The 24,673-nt window shown below is 39.5% G+C and overlaps 2 protein-coding genes across 5 annotated transcripts in view; one reads left to right on the forward strand and one right to left on the reverse strand.

Moving 5' to 3' along the window:
- The window catches only part of DPY19L3 (dpy-19 like C-mannosyltransferase 3), a 42,043-nt gene extending 34,749 nt beyond the window's left edge, over positions 1-7,294 (forward strand). The window contains exons 20-24 of one of the 4 annotated variants that reach the window (XR_011049070.1): positions 1,076-1,884; positions 2,448-2,516; positions 2,593-2,684; positions 4,833-4,865; positions 6,849-7,294. Coding sequence is in view for 1 of the 4 variants with exons in the window: in XM_068411224.1 (XP_068267325.1) it covers positions 1,076-1,148 (73 nt within the window). In the remaining 3 variants the exon portion in view is untranslated. Of the gene's footprint in view, positions 1-1,075; positions 2,425-2,447; positions 2,517-2,592; positions 2,685-4,832; positions 4,866-6,848 lie in introns of those variants that run through there. The other 3 variants (XR_011049071.1, XM_068411224.1, XM_068411225.1) reach the window with 3 other exon arrangements.
- Positions 6,809-24,673, reverse strand: part of LOC137669234 (neural-cadherin-like) — a 61,995-nt gene continuing 44,130 nt past the window's right edge. The window contains exons 21-33 of the mRNA XM_068411221.1: positions 24,419-24,648; positions 20,989-21,266; positions 19,913-20,127; positions 18,782-18,909; positions 18,053-18,180; positions 17,095-17,218; positions 16,334-16,514; positions 15,295-15,461; positions 14,268-14,532; positions 12,318-12,498; positions 11,075-11,319; positions 8,250-8,404; positions 6,809-7,256 (exon numbers count right to left, since the gene is read on the reverse strand). Coding sequence (XP_068267322.1) covers positions 6,843-7,256; positions 8,250-8,404; positions 11,075-11,319; positions 12,318-12,498; positions 14,268-14,532; positions 15,295-15,461; positions 16,334-16,514; positions 17,095-17,218; positions 18,053-18,180; positions 18,782-18,909; positions 19,913-20,127; positions 20,989-21,266; positions 24,419-24,648 — 2,711 coding nt within the window. The 3' untranslated portion in view covers positions 6,809-6,842. The remainder of the gene's footprint in view (positions 7,257-8,249; positions 8,405-11,074; positions 11,320-12,317; positions 12,499-14,267; positions 14,533-15,294; positions 15,462-16,333; positions 16,515-17,094; positions 17,219-18,052; positions 18,181-18,781; positions 18,910-19,912; positions 20,128-20,988; positions 21,267-24,418; positions 24,649-24,673) is intronic.

Consider the following 24,673-nt stretch of genomic DNA (forward strand, 5'->3'; position numbering starts at 1 on the left):
CTTTACGTTATTTCAGACACAAAACTATATATTTTAGCACAAAATCATCGTGTCCTCGTTCTTTACCCTAAAAAAATAGACTACAGTTATTTTAAATTCACTTGGAAGATTCAGTGAAGACAGGCTTCAATCCTGAGAATTTTGTGGTTTGTTTGAACCCGTTGTCTTTTTACTGGCTGGAACTTTGTGAGTTGTATTGACTTTCTAAATGCTGTGTAGCTAACACATAACTTTTGCTGTGTTTTAGCACTGCTTTGGTTTTGTATTGGAATTAGAGATTAAGTCTGATTGAAAGTCTAACAGTACTCTCCAACTTTAATTAGACATCCACTAGGATCATTTCTTTCCTATGAAAAACAGAATAGTAATAATCAAGTGCCTCTAGGCCAATGTTGAATTAAAATTTGAACACCTATAAGAGTGTTTGTGGCCTGTGCAAATAACTCAGTTACAATAATTACCACTGCAATTAATTTCTAATGATGGGAAACTTAAAAGTGCTGCTGATAGCAAACTCCACATTTAATTTAATCAAGATGTGTAATGAGATTAGCTTTCACAACTGAGCTGTGTTCCAATTCCAAATGATTTAAATGTTTTCCCTTTTCAGTTGTACTAAGGTAAATTACTGAAGAGATGGAGATGGTTATGTCACATGCTCAAACAATTTTCTATTTGGTAAATACTCATTAAACAATGGTCAACATCTTTCTGCACTTCCATGCTAACACAAAAGCAAAGTGTGCTTTAATCAGAATGTATTTAAATCAAACATTGACAGTAGCTAGGTTGTTAAACTGAGCAGCTGAAACTCCTGAGTAATTTCTAGCCTGTGTCCCTTAATGAGGTTGCAGTGAGACCACTGCAGTTTAACATAATACAATAATAAAACATTTTAATCTGTATTAAAACTTTAATTAGGCCTGTAATGATGCTCACCTGTTCTTGCTGAAAGCATGGGTCAGTGAATTCCTCAATGAGTGCCTTACAGTAATTAAAAACAAGCACACATAAGGTGAAGTATGTCTGGGCTCTGTTGCCTTATTTTAAAATGTGGTTGTATCTTTCTTTAAAGGTGCAGTAACTTTCCTCTGATGGAAGGGAGAGGTTCCAAGACCCAGTGGTACCCTGGCATTGTCAGAATGTAGTTGTAGGTAACAGCTGAGACTAAGAAGTCCTGATTGTAACAGTAGTTATTTTTAAATAGACTTTTTTTTCAAAAACACAGTCTCTAATGTTGCCAAGGGAGAAATTTAACCTTTTGTAGAAACTACCAAGTGCAATTTTTTGTTTTGGTTTGTTTTTTTTAAACAAAATAGACCCCAAGCTACAGTAGGTCTTGGGAAAGCATAAAAACCAACGTCTGTCATTATCCAGAACCACTACAGGAACATAGTTTCTTCTTGCAACACAAACATCCCCCAAAGTAGCACACCAGAAATTTTGAAGTATTAGATACAAAGTATTTTGGAGATTGCTTAACTCTTGCAGTTCAGAGTCTTTAAAGCCAAGGTAGGGAGCTTGCAACACTTTTACACAATTCCAACAGGTCCTGTATCAGAACGATTCCATACTAAAGGGGAGGGTGTATTTCATTGACTGTAGTACAGCGTTCAGAAGACCAATCTCCTTAAAAATAGTGAAATAGAAAATGCCAAGGAACAAAACCACTTACCAGCTCAGAGGAAAAGCAGCACACGCATCAGCACAGCACTCAGAGAGAGGGAGCAGTTGCTTCCCTGTCCCTGATTTGAAGGCTTGCCCACCCGAGCAAAGCATGCTGGGGTGGGCTGGAGCTGCCCTGAGCCGTGGGTGCTGGCTGAGGTGTGAGGTGGAGGTGCCTCTTCAGAGAGGTGGGGTGTAAGAGTCGAAGACTTCGAGGAGGTAAGTGGTGGTTTAGTCGGCTGGTATTTTCTCTACTTCCCATGTCTTGCGGTGATCTATAGTCACTACATTAACAATGTGCAATTTTTTAAAAAATAACTTTACCTATTCCTGAACTACACCATCCTGATGTACCTTATTGCCAGATGGCTGCTGTGCCATCACTGTGTCCTTGTATTAAGCCACCCCCGGGACAACCCTCATGGCAATGCATTTACTGAAATCTTACCCATAACTAGCAACAGGAACGCACCATCATGCCCTCTTGCGTATGTTACCTGCTGTCCTCAAGGACTTTCAAGCTGTGCGGTATCAGGGGAGTTGTGGTGTGGATGACTTTTTTAAGGTCACAGAGCCAAAATGTTATCAAGTAGCCGGAATGTTTTTAGGGGAGAAAAGCCTTTGAGATCCATAAGTGTATTTTCATTTCTTGTGTCAGTGTTCTGCTGGTGAGATCTAACATAGTTATTTTATAATACGTTGTTGTAAAAAGATGTATTGACTATTGTATACTAAATAAATTGTGTAATTTGAAAATCACTTTTTTGGTTGTTTTTGTATAGGGAGGGATGGAGAAAGGTACAGGGAATCAGCTTTGTTTCAGTCCATGTGGAGGAAAGCATTTTTCAGCAGTAAGTTTTGACTTTTCTCAATCTTGTTACATTGCGTGTCTCACTGATTTTTTGAATCATCTTTGTGTTTTAACAGCTTTCTGGACTTCCTTCCTCTCTGTTACAAGTTAAGGTGCATCAGCCATGATTTTTCCCAGTCATCCCCCAGTACGCTTGAACTTTAGCAAGGTCAGTAGACTGAGGCAGTTACTCTGTTTAAGTAAATATAATTTGCTTTGACCAATAGGGATTTGCTTGTTTCCACATTGTAGCTCAAGCTTTAGTATTCTTCCTCGATGAACAGAAACATGTATTTTTTGGGAGAGAAACCTTACAGGTATCAAGTGCTGTATTTGACTTAGGAGGTCCTGATATCGGTTAGCTTTTAAACGTCTAGGCGTTGTTGCAGCAGGGAGAAGCGGGACGCGCAGAGCTGTGCGTACGACTGCCAGCGTGGCTTCCTCTCCTTTGCGGTGCCCGAGTGCAGACACGTCTTGGCATGCACAGTACTACTCTGAACATGAGTTTTTTGGGAGCATTGTCACCGATGTTAATTAGGTACCAAAGGACTTTCTGTAAGAGTCATTTAATTAATGGAATGTGATCAAAACATGGTGTGCTTGTAGAGAGGGGATTCTGGGTTCCAGAGAAGCAGGTTTCTCAAAACGCCCTCATTCATCAACAGTCACCAGCAGCGCAGTGCAAGCTCTTTATTTAAATCCCCAGGAAACGGACGTGGTTTTTATCGTTTCTAGAATTAAGAAAATGTTCAACTTTCTTCTGCTCTCCTAATCCTGCTCCTCTTGCAGCCACGGTTTCCCTTCTAAACCTGCTGGTACTAGCCAGTAGGTCAGACCTAAGGACAATCGGCTTTTGCATGGCTTGGCTACATGTTATATACTTGGAATGTTATTTTAAAAGGGGAAGACCACAAAGATTAATGTAGTTGACAGGCAGACAGATTAAATACTAATATCCACATGATTATTTAAATTTCAGACCTTTACAAATATATTATACTAAATAAAGTATTCTTACTACATGTTTGAAGTCTGTAAAGAACGTGGAAGAAGATTAGTAAAAGTACCAGATTACTGAAAATCCCACTACCTAGGGACCCAATGATTTTTTTTATTCAATTTTTTTTTTCTCCCCCCCTCACCCACTGCAAAGCTGTCTGTTGCCCAGCCAGCTGTCCCTGCTCTGGAGCACTGTCAGTGCTACACTGTGGTAAGCTTGTCTGCAGAGGTACTGAAATACTTGTATGTGTCTGTGTAAATGTGGAACAAATGAAGATATGATTTCAGAAATTGCACAGTAATTAAAAGAGCAGGATACAAATTAAAACAGCTAAATTAAGTGAACTAATTAGTAATCCCTAGCAAGAGGAACAGTAGGTTTTAATAGGGTATGACCGCCGCAAATGAGTATGTCCTAGTCCTGAGATTGGACCTATGCAAGTTCCTACAGCAGTTTTAAAATGTTTTCTGACCTTTTGTTTTATACTGTACGTTCTATAAAATGGATGGCTAACTGCAATTACATGAGCAGCTCTGAGGTTGTGGCTGTTAATATTATGTTTGTTTGTTTACAAATTAGTGCCAGAGCTGTAACAAGGATCACAGTGCGCGTCCTACTCGTCACCTTCTTCTCCACGCCTAAAATCCCAGAATAGGGACTAAGCCTATGGGTAACACAACTTCAGTAATTCTGTTGAATGTAAAGTTAAGGATTTCCTCCTTCTTAGACTAATTGTCTGTCTGTTGCAAAAACCACAGCCGTGCTGCGTGCAAGAAGCACTTCAATATCTGAGAAAAGGACTGGTCTGTGGCCCCAGCCAACTGCAGCCCTTGGGGAAACTCAGAAATGGTAACGTGTCTGTTGAGTGCGCAACTAGGGCTTGAGGCCACGCATCGATGCGAAGCAGCTGCTGCTTCCCTCAGCTTTTCAGACAGAACAGCACGCGTGACTCAGGGCTGTGGGAGTGTCTGATCAAAGCTGAGAAAGAAAGAATTCAATAGAGTCCAAGCTTTAGTCTACCTCAAATATATGCAAGGAAGAGACATCATGTACAGAAGGCTTATTTATTATTTATGCAGTGCCTTAGATACGCATGACACTTCACAGGCAAATAAAGATAGTCCTTGCCCCAAGAAGCTTACAAGCTAAACTAAATTAAAGCCAGCCAAAATGACAGCAGATCCATAATTACGGAAAGAACACAAGGTACGCAGTCAAATGACTGCTATTTGGGGAAGGAATAGGTTTTTGTGAAGTAAAATATATTTATTTCATTTTCCATATCCTGTCTGTGACTGCTGTGATCGTTAAATACAGAAGCTGACACACCTGACTCGTGAACACTGCAAGGTATTTAACCTCTGTTTCCTCACAGGTAAACGTATCAGTAACATTACAACATCACAGACTATGTACCGTCTGTGAACCAGAACCATCAGGCCTGGGTAAAAATGGCATTTCGCTTTTCCAGATGAAAACTCGGCATCACTGCAGTGTGTAACCATAAGCTGATTGTGTGCTTAAGATTTTCCAAAGTGTGTCACAAACGCACACAAGAACAAGACACTGTGTGAACATATCTCGTTCGGGAAACGTGCAAATTATTCTAGCCTGCAGAGTGCATTCACCTATTTGTTTATGTTTTTTTAATATATATATAAAAGCCAGACCTCCCAAAACAAGCTACTGATGCAACTGTAAGCAAAGCAGTTTGAATATCTTTTATAATACATTGTTTTAATGAAACAAATTCAATTATCCTAGAATCTATATGATATATTATCAGCTGATAAGATCATATATGATTTACATATTATAATAATATAAAGAAACAGCACAAAACAAGACTGTGTTCTTGCTGCACTTTACACAAGTGGTGTCAATTTAAAAAAAAAAAATCAAAATTAATTTTCTGGAGCCTTCCCTCTTCCAAATATTGTCACGTTTTAAAAAAAAAAAATCCAGCATATAAGCTGGACATTAAACAGTCTGAAAAAGGGATTTATAATGTAGAGCATAATATTCCACCCCCTGCAACCGCTGTTAAGTTTTTCCCTGTGTTTCCCTGTCCCCAGTTGATCATGATTTGCTACTAAAATGTACCTGAGGGAGGCCTGTATTATTACGCGCTGTCAGGCACAGGTTTTTGGAAAATTACCGTCTTTGAATTATTACGAGTTTTGGCAGGGTTTTGTTTATCACAGGATTTTAGTTTTACAAGTCTCAGTGGTGGGTGAAGTTCTTTTTTGGATATAGGAAAGACCTTCAGTCTTCTGCCATCCTAAAGACACGAGGTCTTCTGATGACATCCAAGGGATAGCGAGTCTTTTCTTCACTGAAAATGCATCTGTATCTCCAGGCAGCTCTTCCTGGCAAGGCAGTACTTGCCTACAGTTGTAGTTGGTCAGCGCTTCTATTAAAGCAGTCGATCTCCACCCTCTCAAATCTCATTCTTGCAATGCTTCCAGCAAAGGAGGCTTAGTAAAACAGGAGGGACAGGACTGTAGGTGCACATTACATGGTTGAGGCTGGTCCTTAGTTTAGGCTCAGTTTAGTAGCCCATTAGGAATGAGAGATTATGGTGAGCTGTGGAGTTTGCTACTGAAATTCCTAACAAGTGACCTTAGAAAACCTGGCCTTTTAATTAAGAAAAGTATTTAGTTGCAAGCAGCTGACTTGACGTGTTGTGCCTAAATTCAGTTTCTGCATTTATATGACTGCATGAAGGGATTTCATTAAGTTATAACTGAAGTTAAAGATCACCATCCACGCTGCTCATGCCTTTACCTGGATCCATGGACTCTCATCTGCACGATGTTCAGTGGGCAGGTGCTGTAACTGAGGCTCAGTCAGGGAAACAAGATGGATATAGTACAATGGGGACTTTATTTCCACAAGAAAATGTGCTTTTTTTTCTCCAAATAACTGATAAAGCTCCTACTGAAAACAGTACACACAGCACGCTTGCTTCATGCTTTGAGCACCAGCTTAGCTGAGGTACACAGGATCTCAGTCCTTCATTAAGAAATAAATATTTTTGTCACCAAGGTAAACACTGTATGTGAATGACTAAGTACCCCAAGTTCTCCCTTTATACTTTCCAGTAAGTTTATATCCCCAAACCCACATGTCCAGCATGTCCCAAGATTAGCTCCTACTACTAAATTTTTCAATTAGATGCAAAGTGTGGCTCGTGAGTGGGAATCTGACCCCCTCTCATAACAGGTTAAAAAAAAAAGGGGGCGGGGGAGTTAGTACATAGCAGGAACATGAAAAACTGTCCTTCCCCCTTGCTTCTGAAACTTTGAAAATAGTAGACTTGCTAATCTACAGGTCTTCTGCATCTGTGAGCGAGTACAGTTCACTCAGTTTCTCAAACTTTGGTCCCCACTCTCGAATGTCGTCGTACACGACACCCTCATCCAGTCCAGCGGAGCTCAGGGCACTCAGACTGCTGGCAACCGAGCCTTCTCCTTCCGTGCAAAACACCTGCAGCGAGTCGTGGGGCACAGCCTGGGGACCACAGTCAGCATCTCTGACAAGACCTGACAAGTACTGACCAAAGTCTGCGCTAGCGAAAGAGGCTTCTGTAGTCGCTGATGTTTTGGTCTGCTCCTGCACGTCCGGGGACGCATCACCAAAGAAACTGTGCAGTTTTGTTGGGTTTTCTTTCTTCTTGCAGAGGGAATAGGCTGGGCTGGTTTGAATCGACACCTGCAGTTCTGCCATGTTGTACGCATCCTGGGGTGAGAAACCATTCCCATTAAATTAATATTCTCTATAGGTCCCAAAATGTCTAGTGGAAATAAAGAAGGAACAATCCCAAAGCAGTCTGTTTGGTGTGAAGATATTTGAAATCTGGGGACAAGTCACATTTAATTTTTTTTAAATCACTGGCTTTTTTTGATCCATCACATGAGTGCCCTGACTCTTACTGCCTCTGCAGAGTCACACCACCTTTTGAATCCATGAAATGAACAGTTTCAAAAGGCAGCAATGAAGTTCCTTACCTTTTTTTAAACACAGCAAATGTCTGTGGGCCAGAAAATAATCTATTTAAATTACTCATCTATAGTATCTGCTATTTTCTTTCCAAGTTCTGGCTTAAACTGACATGTAGAAATCCTTAGAACAGCTAGCAGAAATGTTACCTGGTTTGGGTATAATCTGGTCTCCTGTAAGTGTAAACACGCCTTGTGTTCACTAGTGTATTTCTCTCCAAAACAGAAAAATGCCGAAAGGTTCTTCCACAACCAGTGCTTTAGGGCTTAAGAGGAACACATGTAGCACCTCAGTTTCTGAACAAGTCAAGTCTGAGTAACTGCTGTGAGCAGCCTCCAGAGAGAGACTGTCCATAATGAACAGTTCACATCAGGCTCTTGCAAGCCCTCAGCACCACAGCAGGAATTACCACTGAGAAGGTCAGCAGCTCCTGAGCTGTGAAACCAAAACCATCAGCTGTTAGTTCTTCACTGCTAAACTCACCCTACAAGCAGTTTTAAGTATCACTTGCTTTAAGACAAATTAAAAACAGGTAGGCACTTATCTCTGCTTAAGAAACATGCACCCTTGTGTACAGAACCTTGCAAATAATCCATCTACCAATTGCAGTAATGAATCACCAGAACAAAGGCTGAGGTCCTCAGCTACAAAGGAAAAGCATAAAATATATTTTCATTAGCATGGTTAGTCACCAGTCCCCACTTAATTGTAACGTAACACAACGATCCTTACTTGGTCTTGTTCCCCACCGCCTTCTTCATTGTAGTTGAGGATGTTTTCTCTGATGTCCTCCAAATCCTCATGATGCGCAGACACGTGGTAAACTCCTCCGTTCAGACCTTTGTGAGTCTTCCAGCGAGCCCACAAGAATACAGCGCTGAACAGAGCTGTGTAAACACAGGAGCAAAACAGAGCATCATTCAGAAACAAATAAAACCTTGATAGCCATAGGCACTGCCGGCCGGCTCAGACAGCAGCCGTTCCACCGGAGCACTGCAGCACTAGTTCACAGTCAGAGCCAAAGGTTGTAGTTTTGTGTTTCTCAGCAAGTGTTGGATTTTTGCACTCATCAATGTAGTTACAAGTGAACATCAAAGAAGAAAAGGCCTTTAAAGAGCACTTTAAAATACCCTTTGAAGTATAACTTTGAAGTTGTTAAACACATAACTCACTGAAGGACTGAATGACCCAAGTGCTGTTCAGAGACCTGTCTATTTAATGTATTGAGTTAAACTTTGTAGGAGAACATGTACACAAAGGGGTAGCACTGAAGTAACAGTGTGTTGACAGTAACAGATACAATGACACAGAAATGAAGCACAAGAAGACACTAGACCAAAGAGGAAATTACTTACACGTTTTACTAGAAAAAAAAATCAGGCACATTTTGCCTTAGCATCTATGAATTTAAACATTTTCCTTAAATGGTTAGGTGCATTTTACACACTGACAGTTGTAAAGCTTCAATATCAGATACTGAACATTGTGTAAATAGAAATGTGCGTACCACTGCGTTATCAACTCTATAAAAATTGATAAAAGCTCATAGTAAGACCTCAAACCATTGGATACCATAAGCTAACAATGCAGTGAATTAAAGAGACTAGAATCTCTTACAGAGTACGCAGCAGAGTGCAGTTCTGTGCAGTGGCATCTAGATGAGCTTGGGTCTGACACTGGTGTACCCGGAGGGCTATGCCCTGCGCTGTGTGGCTACACCCTTCAAGCCAAATCATGCCTTTGAGATGTATGCTTACCTTTCCTCCCCCCATCCCCCAAATTTACAGAATTGTGTCACACAGATTTTCATACACAGTAACTTCTTGGCAAAGTCATTTTTTAGCTGAGTGGGTTTTGAGATACTCAAGAAGTCTTTTAAATGTTCTACATCTCTCCTTCCTTTTACACTGACTGCTAATAAAAAGCCAATCCTTAAAATGAATATAGCCCATGTTCCAAGAGTGTAACAAGAGTGTAAATCAGAAGTACCCCCGCTGCAGATAGTATCTCTTCCATACAGATACCAACAGTGTAAGCTCCTGCCCGACTGTCATTAAACAGTGCTGTCACTAAGAGCATTCTATGAAGTTTATTGTTTCTTTGAGCCATAGCGTGAGGGCAGTTGCAAGCTCCAAAGTATCACTGTGCCTTTAACTGAACAAAAGGAGCTGAAGTCCCCTCTGACAGGGAGGGGTGGGAAAGGTTCATGTGATATTGAACCAACATGAAGCCACCCTGGTATTGATTTACTTACTAAGCGGTTCCATATTTCAGTTTGAAAAATATAATCGGGTGTCAGAAAAGAAGCTTTTCTAATCTATTGGAAACTTATAAATTTATAATTAAAATTGCATTAATTAATCATTTTTAAGTGCATTACCACTTTCTGAAAGCTGTGTAAGAGAAAGGGCATCTGAAATCTTAAGAACAAGGAATTTTATTAAAAATTCTCCTAACAAAAGTTAGTTGTGTGGTAATACCATGGTTAACCACATCTACTAAAACTTTCCACAAAATTCACACCACTTGGTTAAAAACAACCATTTCTAACTCATAATTTAGACCTGAAAGATTAGCAGGATTATTAGGTAAAAGTTATTGTTGTTTTTTCAGTATAAGTTCAGTCAAGTTCAAGCAGCAACACAAAGTCAGCTCACAATAAAGCTGCTCTGACACAGCAAAAAAAAAACCCCTCCTTTAACTAATGATCTCTGAGCAACTTCAGCTAATGGGGATTCCACAAGCTGTGAAAGCAGTGAGCTTCCCAGGTTACTTGCTCTTCATATTTGCACGGCAAACATAGTAGCTAGCAGAGTTTGGGAAAATGATGGTATCTCAGGTATCTACAGGTGGATGCAAAATAGTCCATAATACATTTCCATAGTCCCTCTATGACTTCTGAATGAAACTCAATGCTGTCGAAGCCATGAGAAAAATCCTATGTCCTTACTCAGGCAAACTTTTGTGAAATTTGAATAAACAAGAAGGACTCAAATGTGATCTTTCCTCACTAGTGAGATCCTTCTTTGTCCTGCCTCTTCTTTTTGAGACCCAATGCCTAAGCCTGAAGATGGCTAAGGAAGCCAAAAGCAGCTGTTAGGAGTTGTGACACAACTGGTAAGACACAAGAGACTGCTCCTGTCTGACCAAGTATTTCTACCGGACAATATATTTCTCCTAGACTGAAAAATGTGTTTTCATGCTCAGCAGTATTTTAAACAATGCTTATCTGGTAGCAATTTCCACTCTTCTGTTCGACTGAATTTGCTTCCAGTTATGCATCTGAACAGTTCCCTAGCGTTAAGTGAAAACATGCAGAAAATAAAACTGCAAAGACTTTCCATCACTCACAAACGTTGATTCACTTAGTAATATATGCACACAGGGATGAAAATTAAGTTACTGATGGAGCAGGGACCGTGGCAAAGAAATGAAGGCAGAGTCAAGTCTCCGTTAGGAAACTGAGTTTTTCAGCAGGAGGATGGTGACGACTATTCACAACAAGATGGATAAATGAGTTCACCAAAGGTAATGCAAGATGTAGTTGCCGTAACTACCTAACAGCGCCAAAAAGCAAATGCAGATGGCAAACATGGAACTAAAGCTCAGGCCAGTGTCCTTGTGAAAGATCGCCAGGGTGATTTCACAGTTACGTCCAGTATAGCCATCAGGGCAGTGACATTGGAACTTGGTTGGTGACTGCGAGATGCAGGTACCATAGTTACAGGGCCTTTTAGCACACGCAGTGTAGATGCACTGTCTGCCAGTGGCATTCTCCATGACCATGTGTCCCGGAGGGCAACTGAAAAGACGAAGGCGAAATGAAACCATTAAACTTTGCGAAAAATAGGCATGAAAGACAGCATTTAAGATCTTAGACCAGTCTTTGATGACACTCTATACACAGTTTCTGAAGTAGCTACTAAAAGTAAGTTACTTAGAATAATTACAAGATTGTAGTCTTCTCTAAAGCAGCCATACAACAAGCTCTACAACTTCAAACCCTTACGTCTGGGGCTTTCAGAACTCAGGTAGTTCCACTGGCTTCTGCAAGATTACCCATGCGGAAAATAGCTGGATTAGGGCCTGCAGTTCTGCCTAGGCAGGACAAGCTATGCTATGTTCTTTGAGTTTCCATCACAGCGAATTTCCAGAAAAAAATACAACTCTAGAAAACTCCCTTTGTGTGGACAGTGGCAGTCAGTAATGCTTAAAGCGTACATTTTCACAGCACAACTATCCTGAATTGGTGTTGTCCTAACCTCAGCCCCAGCTACCCACAAGAACTCTGAGCGTAATGATGTGGTGCTTCTGACGCAACTCATCATGATGCAAGTGGCCGGTAAGGGAAGAGCAGCCACAGCTTAAGACAGTATCAGAAGTCAGACCCTAACAAAAGCGAGCACATCTACACTGTCCAGCACGAGCTTCACAAGACAGCTAGCCGTGCTGGTGTTCCGCTCCACTCGAGCTAACGTACCGTCTTTTCCTGGTTTTCAGGGTTTACAAACATTCTGGATTTGCTGCTATTCTTTAAACATTTTCAATTAAGACAGGCAGCCGAAACTGTCACAGAACCAATGGAGATATGCTGATTTACATCAGCTAAGGGCAGTACCTAAAGGGACAGTGTTCTCTCAGTAACCTGATGCCTACGCAGGCATCTAGCTTAGTGTTTCACTGTGGTTCCACTGATTTGATGAGATGGCCAGTGGCAGCCTTCAAGTTGCACGCTTCTTCAGCACCCACCCCTTCCCACCTGAATCTGGAGGGTTTTGTGCTTTTATTTCCACCAATTACCTGCATTCATGCATCATCCACAAATCAATACAAATAAATTCCTGGTTACAAGGGTTATTCCTACAAGCCTCTGAAGAACAGCCTTCTTTGACGCCTTGGGCACTTAATACTGACACCAGCTCCTTCCCGTGAGCATCCAGAGGGATCCTGTAGTTGTTAAATCTGACATCCTTCATACAACCTGAGGCAAGGCACAAAGAGACTGTTTTAAAAGCCACTCAGCAAGAATGATTTGAAGCAGCTGTAAGATTTGGCAGTTTATGTTTAACAAAGGACCCGGGCTACCAAAGTTTAAATCTACGACTGAATTTAGGTAAACTTTCATAGCATTGTTCTCCATTTTTTGACTGAACTTGTTATAAAGTTTTCATCAAGATTCCCAGTGTTTTCCACAAGACCTGCTGCAGGCCCCTATCTGTCTGTGTTCAAGACAGGGGAACACATACCCCTTGACTATGTTTTCAATACAGAAGTCCAAATATTGTGGAAAATCTGTTATATTCTTCAATGTGTACCAGTATAAATTGTGTTTCGTTGATTTTAATTGTAGTTTACAGGTTAACTTTATAGAAGAGCAAACCCCAAATAATGGTGGAACAGCCTTGGGTCACTAATAGAAATTTTGTACTGAAGACGAGTGGCATTAATTTCGTATGCATGAGATGCCTCAGCATAAAAGCTTATACCTTGATGAATTAAGTACACTTTATAACTTCAAAGCCCTTAAAGTTTCAGCTGCTTAGCAGCAACATTAACTGTCCTAATTAAAATGAACTTCACATAGCCATTTGACTTCAATCTATTTACTTAAAAACAAATACTATTATTCCCATAAATAAAAATTCAAAATATGGTCCCTAGCTCTCAGCATAAACTTGAGTTATCGGAATACTTCTAGTGAAACAACAGAAAACAATCTTTTTCTAAACAATTTGCAATACACTTCTGCTGTAAGCTGTTTTTCTATTTAATGCATATGCATTTTATGTGTTTTCTCCTCACACTTTTGTGTTACTCGCTGAAATACTTTTCTCTGGTGAAAACATTACCACCTCGTTTCAAATGGATTTACTAGAATCCGGTTAAAGGGGTGAAAGGCATGGGAGAGAGAGGTGACAGACATACCAGGCGCATCCAACCAAGTAATGGTATGTGCCTTCCTTGTCAATATAAAAGATGTGCTGCATAACTGTGCGTTACTTACACTGTGATTTTAGGCGAAGCGTGAGCTGCCAACTGAGGACAGAGTGGAAAGCTGTTATGGGTATCTTAGCCTTACATTTCTCTATATATATTTCCTTTGTGTAACTCTTCAATTTCCAGGCTGAAAACTGATTTGTTTTTTTAACAGACATCATGACTTCATCCACTCAGTTGCCAAAAATTTAGATTGTTAGCTCTAAATCAATAAACCATTTCTAATTTTATTTAATGCTTCAACTGACTGTAAAGTCCAATAATACAAAGGCAGTGTGCATAAAGGTGATAAACCAGAGTTTGTTGTGTGCTATGCAATGCACGTCTAAAATGGAAACATTCCTTGCAGCATAGGGACAGTTGTATCTGGTAGCGAAGGACAGCTGCTGAATGGACTGGATAGAACCATGCAATGAACCAGTTCTATGTATCTAGCGCAATGAGCCATCCACAGTCCACCTGGGAGAAGCCTGTGGATCTCCAGTTACAAATACTATACACACAGTTGTGTGAAGAGGTTACCATCTTTGTTCAAAGTCCAGTAGCTAGCAGTATTTGCACATAATTCCCTGCTCTACCTTCTTCCTAGTCAGAACAGTTTAGTTGTCCCTTTTGCAAAGTGTCATGAAAGAAATTTGTTTACTTTGGGCCCTATATAAACAAGAAAGCTTCTCGCAATGTGCCCATGTAGTACCAATAAACCTTCCTTTTTACAGGTCCATATTCTGAACAGTGAGATCAAGAATTCCTCACCTTGAAAACTCTTGTTTTGATTGAACGGGTAGGTGTTTCCAAGGACCAAGCTGCTGGGGTCAATCACAATCTCTTTGTATACTCCTGCTGCTTTCAGAATTTCCCTCTTTCCACCTCCTTCATAAAGGCGAAGAGTAAATTCATTTTCATTTCTCTCCAGGGTGATATGATGCCATTCACCGTTATCAATGTGGTAGGAGGGAAGGCTTACAGAATAGTCTCCATCACCCAGATTATATGAGACCACTAAGAATCCCTGAAGAACCTTGTGCATAATTAGCAAAGCGGTAAGAGAGAAAAGTCATTACCTGACATTTTGTATTGACCTGTAACTGTCACATTACTTGAACTAAGACTTGTACGTAATCATCAATCCTAAAGCATTTGTTTAAATTTAGGGTATGTTTACACTGCACATACTGTGCAATACAAAGATACTTCAGGTGCTACTGAACTAGACAACCTAAATATGGTAGCGGTGTACGCACTGCAGTATGTAACTCACTCGGAGTAATTTTACCCCACTTCTCTCTTGGACAAATTTATGGGGTTCTTCAAATGGTTGAGTATCTGGTGTATCACTTCTACACTGACAGCTCAAACTAGCTTAGCTGAAAAGGTGACTGGTTCAGGGGTATGTATAAGATGAACAGGTTGTCATTTTGAGAGTGCTACAGGCACCTTTCTTGGCAGGGCCTGAACTATGCAGAATCGGCCACTCATGACCGCAGCTGAATAGGACACTGGGGCAGACACACTAGTCATCCTATTCTGTACAGCAAACTACACTTCTCTGTAACTGGCAATAAATTCATTTGAAATCCAATGGGATACCATGGTTGTGCAGTCAGTATCTTAAATGAAGGATCAGATCTGTAAGTGTCCATAAAACAAATTCCAAAGTTTTTGTGCTTAGCATAAGGTTTTCGGTTCTATTTCCAACCCTTAAGCTAATGTTTCTCTGGGCTAACTGTTCACTGGCATTGATTTAACTTTATGCTATTACTGCCTGGGATGCCTTGCTCACCTGTAGGGTGATGTGTTCATCCTTATTTTGAGACAACATGCTCGTGATGATGCTGTCAGGCTGCCGTGTCCTAATCATGGCTTCAAACAGCGTCCTACGGGCAGGCACACTGACGGGAAGCTGATAGCGAATGTGACTGCCTGGCCCAAATGTATATTCTCTGGCAACTAAAAGTCAGGATAAAAACCTTTAAACCATTTTGGAGGGAGAAGGAAATATTAATGTTTCCATTATTTTCATAATAAGAGTTGAAAGTAAAAGAAAAAATTGTAATGCACAGCATGGATCCATGAGACATAACTTGTCTTTTGGAACATGGCCCTTTATTTATTTCCACAGCTTCCCCATCACTCTCCCACTTCACCTTCCTCTGTCTTCCTCCTGACTTGATCCTGCTAATGCTTCTCCCTACAATGCTCACACAGGATGACAGCAGGAAAGCAGAAGCTCTGACCAAGACAAAAGAAGAGACTGCAGACAAAATTTTAAGTTCCACAACCAATTTTCACAACATGCTATTTTATAGTTGTCTTTTTGCTGCAAACTTTGGCTTCACGAGGGCTAAAGAAAAGATCCTACTATACCGAAAGCAGAGATCCTTAAGCCAACAGAGTCTCTTCCAGACACCAACAGAGCAGTAATTTCTAATTCTAGTTGTGTAGTTCTAATTCTGCACAGTAAGTGGTACTGGCACACTCACATTGAATATTTCTGAAAGTGTAAACAAATGCGAATTTAAAAAATTGTAGCGAGAACAAATAATTTTGTTCACAATTCTTTTGTCATGCAGTCTCCATTATACAGTTATTGCACAAACACCCTCAGGACTAAAGAAATGATCTGATAGTGAGAAAGTAATTTCTCAAAGGGAATTAGAAAAGAAATTGTTAAAAATCACAGGCAACTACACTGAAACATGGCTCTACACCACGTAAACATCAGAAACCACCTCAGCAATGATTACGCACAAACATTTTAAGTTTTCCGTATTATAAAATTTACCAGCCTATCAACAATGTAACAGAAAAACCAACTTCACCTTTATCACATCGATAGCCATAGTAACCCGGCAAACAATGACAAGCAAATGAGCCCCACTCTCCAAGACACCTCCCATGAATACCGCAGGAAGATGACCCCATGGTCTCACAGCTCCCATCCGTAAGTGTGCAGCCAGGGAAGCTATTCAGGGACTCTGCAGGAGACTGAAGGTCATATACCTTCAAGAGAGAATTGTATGACACCGAAATATTATTTAAGATATTTAAGAAACACTTACACTTCACTCTTACACAGAAATAGCTATACCACATAACAGTCTGTTCTTCATCTGCATTGCTTAAGATGCTAGGTTTGCTTTTTTACATTCAGATTTCAACTTATTTTATCAAGACCATATTTTGCCTTTGAATAAACTCAACTGACTATGAAAGCAAAAAGCCCCTGATATTTCCTAACAAAGCAGGCAGCTGTCATAAATATACCATTATACAGTTGCCATTCAGAAGTTCCCTGAATGTGCAAAGAAGCTTCGAAAACAGCTGCATGAAGTAGGGGATAAACAAAGGCACAGTTTCTGGCTCACAAATACATCTGCTTGTAATTGAGAAATAACTTTTCAAGGTAGTTATTCTAATTATAACAGAAAAATCCAGAATTTTCTTGTATTTTACACTGACACATACGAGCATCGAATAGATTAATTGAAGCAAAAGTTTCAGGTATAACAGAAACCTCCCAGAAATTTGATAAAGAATTTTACTCCTTTGCTAAAGCAAAATGTTGTTACACTTCTCTTACCTGAGTATCCAAGATGAAATTGCGCAAACAACCAGAAAAGTGTTTGTGTAGCAACTGTGGGTAGGAATATGGTAACGATTCTTTTACACCACCCAGCTGGAGAACATGGTTCACATTCCAATACCTTTAAAAATTATATGAATAATAAAAATAGAGGTGAATTTACCTTCAAACAGAGGCATTATATAATAAGGTGGATAAACATCTACACTGCATTCCCAAATAACACAGGCTTTGTAAAATAAGAAAAGAACGTAACTATTCTATCTACTTCTTTCTCTGAAATACAGTCAGTGTGAGCAGAAGCCGGATCTTTAAAATAAAGGGTAATTTATTTTTTAAACATGACAGTGAAGTCTATTGGGAGTTTAACTGGGGGACACTACTACAATTCAGGTATGTTTGTGTTCGAGTCAGGAACAGCTATGATATTCCAGACACCATGTTCTCCCTCAAGTAGTAACCAAGGCAGTAACCTTGGACCAAATGGAGACTCTGAGGTGTTAGTCTGCCTTAATACGTTCACCAAAGGTTGTCAGTAGAAGCCCTCAGACTTATACCAATCAGATAGTAAGACTGATTGAGGATCCAGAGTTATTGCCATTAAAAAGTCAACTAGCCTCATTTTGTGAGGTTTTCAAGAACAGGCTTACAGTGACTTGATAAATAAAGTAAAAGGAGAGAAATCCTGTGGGTAAGGGGTGGTACACAGTACCCACAAAAGCTCCAGTATTAGCCACATAGCGTTCAGAGGTTGTCATTTAGTATTGCAACACTACTCAGAGGAAGACTTGTTCCTTAAAATTTGCTTAGTGCTTTAAGGTCCAGACTTGGCCCAGAAGGTCCTAGAGAAAAACAAATGCTTTTATGCTCCTAGTCATTAAGAACTTTGCTTCAATTTGACAGGGAAAATGTTCAAAGGCCTTAGAATCAACTCAGTGAATCTCCAGAAATGTACCTTGTCCTTCGCGGAGCAGACCCAAAGACTTCGCAATTTGTACGATCTTCAGCGGACAGCCATTTGCCTACTCCTTCTATCTCTGAAACAGCAGCTGCACTGCAACGATCCAAAGTGAATCGAACGTCCTACACCAAAACAGAGGATTATTGAATTAAGAATTTCTGTAAAATTTAATAAACAAGTTATATCAAATTTTCATCTTTTTGCATACCATCAAGCAAAAAGGGTTGGGTTTGCTCCCTGTTGTTTTCCATCTTGCAATAAACAGTAAAGCCAAAATGGAACCATTTAACAAAAGAAGACACTTAACTCTGCATTTAATTTATGCTTCTGAGTAGTTTAACCACTTTCACAAGAACTGTAACTGCATTTGCAAATAAATAATCATCTGCTTTTTGTGCCTAGGTAATTGATTTCAGTATCCAAATGTGTACACTGAATGTGCAAATTACACCTAAGCCTTTATGCACATTCCACATGTGCCGCAGAGCTTAAGAAAACAGGAAAAAAGATTCCTCTGATCACAGAATATGGATTAAAACATAGGTAGATTTGGAATTCACAATGGTGTCTTCCCAAAATTCCTATTATTCATCAAATCTACAAGCACAGTTAGTATAATACATATAATTACCCAGTCTGTTTTTCCCACCCTCCTGTTTCTGCACAGACAAATGCTACTGGAAATATAAATATCCTGATGTGGAAAAAAATCCAATAACTGACCTGACCATTGGTTCTGACTTCTACTCGATGCCATCTTTTGTCTGCTACATTCAAGTGACTTGGAAACTGCAGCATCACAACACCTGAGCCATGGCTCATCTTCAGCACAGGAATACCACCAGAGAGCTCTAATACAACATGAAAAAGAAATTAAATTCAGCTATGAGAATCTTTCCATTTTGCATATTAGCAGTTAGTGAACGTACTGATTTAATGGTTATTGCTAGTCACGTAAAGTGGGGTTCACTGTAGAAATAGCTAGAATTATATTCTATTACTTCTGTTATGCAGAAATATTCATTCCATACAGTATTTATTTTTATACTTTAGATTGTGCCACTTCTTTGTCAAAACACTGGAACTAATTTCTGTTAAGCAATGTGCAATTTTATGATGTTCTAGAACAATTAACACATGCAGGTTTTACTCCCTCCCATCTCCTACTCAAATTTACAACTGCAAAACAAAGCAAAAAAAAGAGGCTAATGATTAACAATATCTGATAACATTACCATTTAATTAATTAGGAAAATATAAAATACCAACCATACTGTGCATCCTGTATATTAATTCACAAAAAATAAGCAGTAGTAACCTTTTAAATATGTGTCAACATAAAGCAATGAGTTCCACTTGTGTACAAATTTTCCTACAGTGGCATGCTGCGGCTGGATTCATCCATCAAATCACTGTCTGCTTAAAAAAAAAAGTGCAAAAATGCCCCAAGACTAAAAGCTGTTTAAGTGGATTTCTTTTCTCACCAAACTAGATAAGAATGACATGAGACTAAGACTGTATTAATCATGTAATACCTATCTTCAAAGTACCTCAATTCCTTTATAGCACTACAGTTTTCCTAGGGGGATTATTTTTTTATATATATCAATCTGTCTATTTTGTTTTCCTCTTGATTTGTACAACTCTGTGTTGGACCTAAAGCCATAGGAGCAGGCTACAAAAATAGACATCAAAATAAGTCAAACCTATTAGGAAATGTTTCAAAATATTTTCAAACCAGAAAATAAATAATCTCATAAGATGGAAAGACAGAATTCATACTCTACTACACTGTTCAAAGGCAACCCGTTCCCAAAAGACATTTAATTTTTTCACACACTATTGCAGAAGTACCTATTGCAATGAAGTTTTCCGTACTCCCAGGTTCTGGATTTGATAAAGGACCACTGTATAGTAAAAGTCCATCTGGAACCATGGTAATAAACTCCAGAGAGAGTGAGCTTTCAAAACACGGCCTGATGGGAGGAAACCATGCATAACCATTGCCATGGAAACTGTGCTTAGTCTGCTGGCATTCTGGTCCATGAAACGAAGCAGGACAAAGACATCTGAAAGAGTACAAACACAAAACATAGTCAAAATTCCCCAATGTTCAACCTTCTTTTGGTTTTACATGCAACAAATGTAGCACTTAAATCACAGTAAAAAAAATAACAGTGAAACAATAAAGATTTTAGCAGAGTCTCAGAGGTGCTTGGCAATTATTAAAATACTTTTAAGAGCACAAAGCATATTTATCCACTATACTATCTCCATCAAAAAAAGTATTTTTGAGGCCATGTTTTCGAGAATGATGAATTATTTCACTAAATAAGTAACACAGAACACTAAACATCAATTGGTGAATTTATTACAGAAGAAACTCAGGGACGTTAATTCCTAGCTAGAATAAACCAGTACACTTTCACTAAAGGAATACTAGTGCATGCCAGGTGATGCTATAATAAAGCAGGTTTCCTATCTATGGTTTCTAAAGTCCTTATTACCCATTGTTTAAACTACATTTCACTCCCCCTACATCCCTGCTGCTATCACTGATATTCACCTTTATTATTACTCTTCTGGAAAAAGAAAAAAAAAACAGAGCGCACTTCCCATTCCTTCATACTGAACTAGGTGCTCTTAAAAAATGACACCTTAATTATATCACTCTTCTTTCCCCAGGATTTTCTTTCTTACTCACACACTATTCCCACCACTTTCAGGACTACAGCACCATTCCTGGGCCGTTAGTAAAGACCCTGTTGTCATTAGGTTTACACTCCACCGCACTTGTGGGTTTTTTTGTTTCTCCTTCAGTCAGAAGCACATTTATCATTTTTTTAGACCTGTATCTTGTAAGCTCCACTCGACACTTTAAAAACAGAAGGAAAAAAAAGGAATAGAATCTGCAATACAAGCTTTCTCACCTGTAACCATTCAAAGTGTCAATACATATCCCACCATTGAGACAAGGGCTTCGAGGGTAGGAGGAACAAGACTGATGAACTCGGTCCCTAGCCGAACAGGTGCAGACTGCGGTGATGGTGGTGAGTACCGAGACAAACGACACGCTTCCAGTATCCATCACTGTTGGGATGTCACCCTCGGCGAGGTAGTTTGTACAACCGTTGCCTTCACTACAATTTGCACTCCTACATTCATCTACATTGATCTGTGAAATGTTCAATTGTAAAGCTGACTGGATCTAAGAGAAAATACAGTTTTAACACATCACTAGTCTCTTCCTAATGAATGCTTTTACTTACTTGTCAATATCTGAAAGATCTAAGCCATCATAGACCTAACAGAATGCTTTAGTTTCTTGAGTATTAGTAACATCCCTGACTATACAGGCAAGCAAAATGATTTGACGGATACAGAAAAAATTTGAAAAACTTTACAGTAGCAGTACTTCCTAAAAACTTAACCATTGACACGATTGACTGTGAACATGTTAAAGCTGTACTGGCCTACTAACATTACTTCCAAGGACCAAGGCTCTGAGAGCAGTGATACTCCACCTCCTGAGCTGTGTCGTCTCTGTCACACTTCTCTGCACCCTGATAGCAACAGGCACATTTTAGCTCAAGCCAGGATAAATACTTTCTTAGGTTCTCTCGCACATAAGGATACAGACACAGGAGAATGCAGGGCTGAGCTGCATTCAGTAATAATGTCCACAGACAGTGGCCTGACAAGACCACTTCGTACCAACTGGGATTCAGCCTACTGCTTCGTGCCCCATAAACTTGCCTTTAACATCAAACTGCCTGAAACAAAATGCAGTCAACTTGCCATACTGGATGCTGCATTCTGTTCTACATTAATCTTTGCTGGTTCATTGCTTTTATCATTAGTTGGGGTTGCACCTGAAAGATCAAATACCCAAATAAAGAGAAGAGCATCACTGTATGTATAGGTCTTTTAACGTAGTAACAGTGTCTCTGCAGTTTGCAACTGCTAATCCAAACAGACCAAAGCAGAACCAGCCGAAAGCACGAAGCAGAGAAGCTGTTCACAACACGCCTGAGGACAGTATCAGGGCTGCCATTAATTCAGACCTTCTGTACTTCAGCCAGGAGCCTACCCACTGGACTAAGGTATCAGTAAGTTTGCTCCCTGGCACAACAGATTTCTTCTTTCTACTTGTTTGGGGATTTTGCACAGGTTCAGAATTTGATTTGTATTTGGTGATTCAAACACATCAAAATGATGTGCATTTAGGGCCCAAACCTGAACGCCAGAGACCTCACTACTCTTGCAGTGGTATACACTGAGGTATACAAATGTAAAACTAACAACATGAGATCAGACTTAGACTCTCTTTATTTATACATTTAATATGTATTTTTTCAAATTACAAAATGAATGACAATTATCTTAAAAATAAGCTTTGAAAAGACCAAAACAAATAGATAAATACTAAAGCGCTTCTGTTTTTTTTCACTTGGGCAGCCATCTCAATTCACCACTGTAAGAACTCTGACCTTTATAATCAATTGTCAGTATATTCTCAAGCATCATAACATGTATTGAAAAACATGTCCCCAAAGGCATAAAATATACTTTATAACAACATGATGCATCCTGTCAATGCAGTTTCGGGTCTGCTGCTCACATCTGTCACCATTAGTGGAGAGTCTATAATGCACATCTAGACAGCTGTGTAATACTGTTACAGAAAAACATAGTGTATATAAACAACCTTGGCTCCTTTACAGTATTAGGATGGATTATTTTTCTGCTAAATAAAAATAGTTGTTGTAAAGCTATATCCCAAGGAGGTAATGCAAACATATTATTTATTTAGCAATTCAGTGAATAATTCCCATGCTAATTACTTGTTTTCTATATTTATAGTTAAACACATGTGCAAAAACTACTGGAGAAATTATCCAGCTATGATTGGTTTTCTGTAAACTAGTGGTGCTTACTCACTAGAGCTATTCATTAAATATTGAAAGGTGATACATAATTAATACAAACATATTTTTTCATTAAAATATGGGAAGCAATCCCCTCGTTACCACTTTGATGGATTCACCTGCCATATATTATGGCACACAATATTTGAAATCTATGCAATTTTCCATATTATTGTTGCAGTAATGCAATAAATATGCGAAAGAAGCAGCCCTTACACTTCACGAATACTATCTGTCTCTGGTATTTCCTATTTGGTCACTCTAGAGTCTCATAATCCACACAACTATTTAAGATACAGTAAGATGTACACAGGTGGTAAGTTAAGATACTCCCATTTGGTTCCCAGAATCAAGCAGCCCCTACCACATTCACACAAATGGAAAGTGCTGTTTCCTCTTCAGGAAATATCCACCATAAGACGTACCACATATTAAACCCAAATATGCCCCCATAGCTACAAATGACATGTCAGGAACTGCTGCCTTGTCCAGGGCAAGTTACAAGCTGAGCAGTGGCATCTTGCCTTTGTGCAAAGCAGCAGCTTCACTGTCTGTTCAGCAGCATCTGCAGGACTTCAGCAAAGCCAAAATCTGGAGGACTACAAAAAATAAAAGTGGGGCTAAGACAGACTGTGTCTGGGTAACTGAGTTAGGGCGCATGCAGGATCTGGTAAGAGAGGAGGACAGTTAGGGAACACCAGGAAGGCAAAGAAAACATTTTACATTCAAAAACTATTTCCCCTTGTAACAGTAAAGAAGTTGGGGGAGGGTGTCACTTTGTATTTAAAGTTGTCCTTTGGTGAGTCAAATACAATCACAAAATTGGTTGTCTCCATCCCACTTATCTGTTGTAACTGTTCTTCTAACCTGCATATTCCTTTCACCAGGATTTTTTTCTATGGAGTGTCATCTCTTTGTACAGTAGTATTTCCATCTGGGTGGCATCAAGCCCCTACTGTAAGTTTCTAACCACCAGCTGATGAGTTGGGTATTTCCATCAGCATCTGGAATGTCCCAAAAGCTGTAATTTTCAAGACATTCTCTGTACTACCGTACCACTTTGGCTTCTAGGGTTTCTTCTGATTTCATATTCAAAAGTCTGATAGATTACACAATGAAACACTGACTGAAGAAAACACAGGCAACAGTAGTACCATGATGGGAATGGAGAACCATCCTTCTGAGAATAAAAAGTTGTTATATTTACTGAACCAGAAGTTAGTACAACCATATAATAATTGTATGTATGGGACTAAGAAGGGAGAAAGCTTGAATTATGCACTAGCTTGACAAGTGGTTTTGTCCCATGGGAAGCAAAAAAAACCTTTTCTGTAGATCTACCATATTCTTCCACTGAGGTTTGGGATATATACCCCACAAACTCAGTATCTGGGTGAATTACATAGATGCACAATAACCCTAGAGAACATACCTCATTTTTAAATGCTGCCATCTCAGCATGCAGCTTCTCAGGTCTGTAATATGCCGAGCCGTCACGGACTGCAAATCTTACATCTGTCTGTTTTCTATCAATGTTCACCACACTGAAGACAATGACATCACTAAGCTTAGCAGGTAATATTTTTGCTAGTAATTCCTTGAACTTGCCATGGCTCGTTTTGCCGTGTTCATCTCTCCTTATGAACTCCTCTGCTGTGACATCTGAGTTTGGTATTCAAAAATAGAC

The sequence above is a fragment of the Nyctibius grandis genome, chromosome 12 (genome assembly GCF_013368605.1).
Source record: "Nyctibius grandis isolate bNycGra1 chromosome 12, bNycGra1.pri, whole genome shotgun sequence".
Classification (NCBI taxonomy): domain Eukaryota; kingdom Metazoa; phylum Chordata; class Aves; order Nyctibiiformes; family Nyctibiidae; genus Nyctibius; species Nyctibius grandis.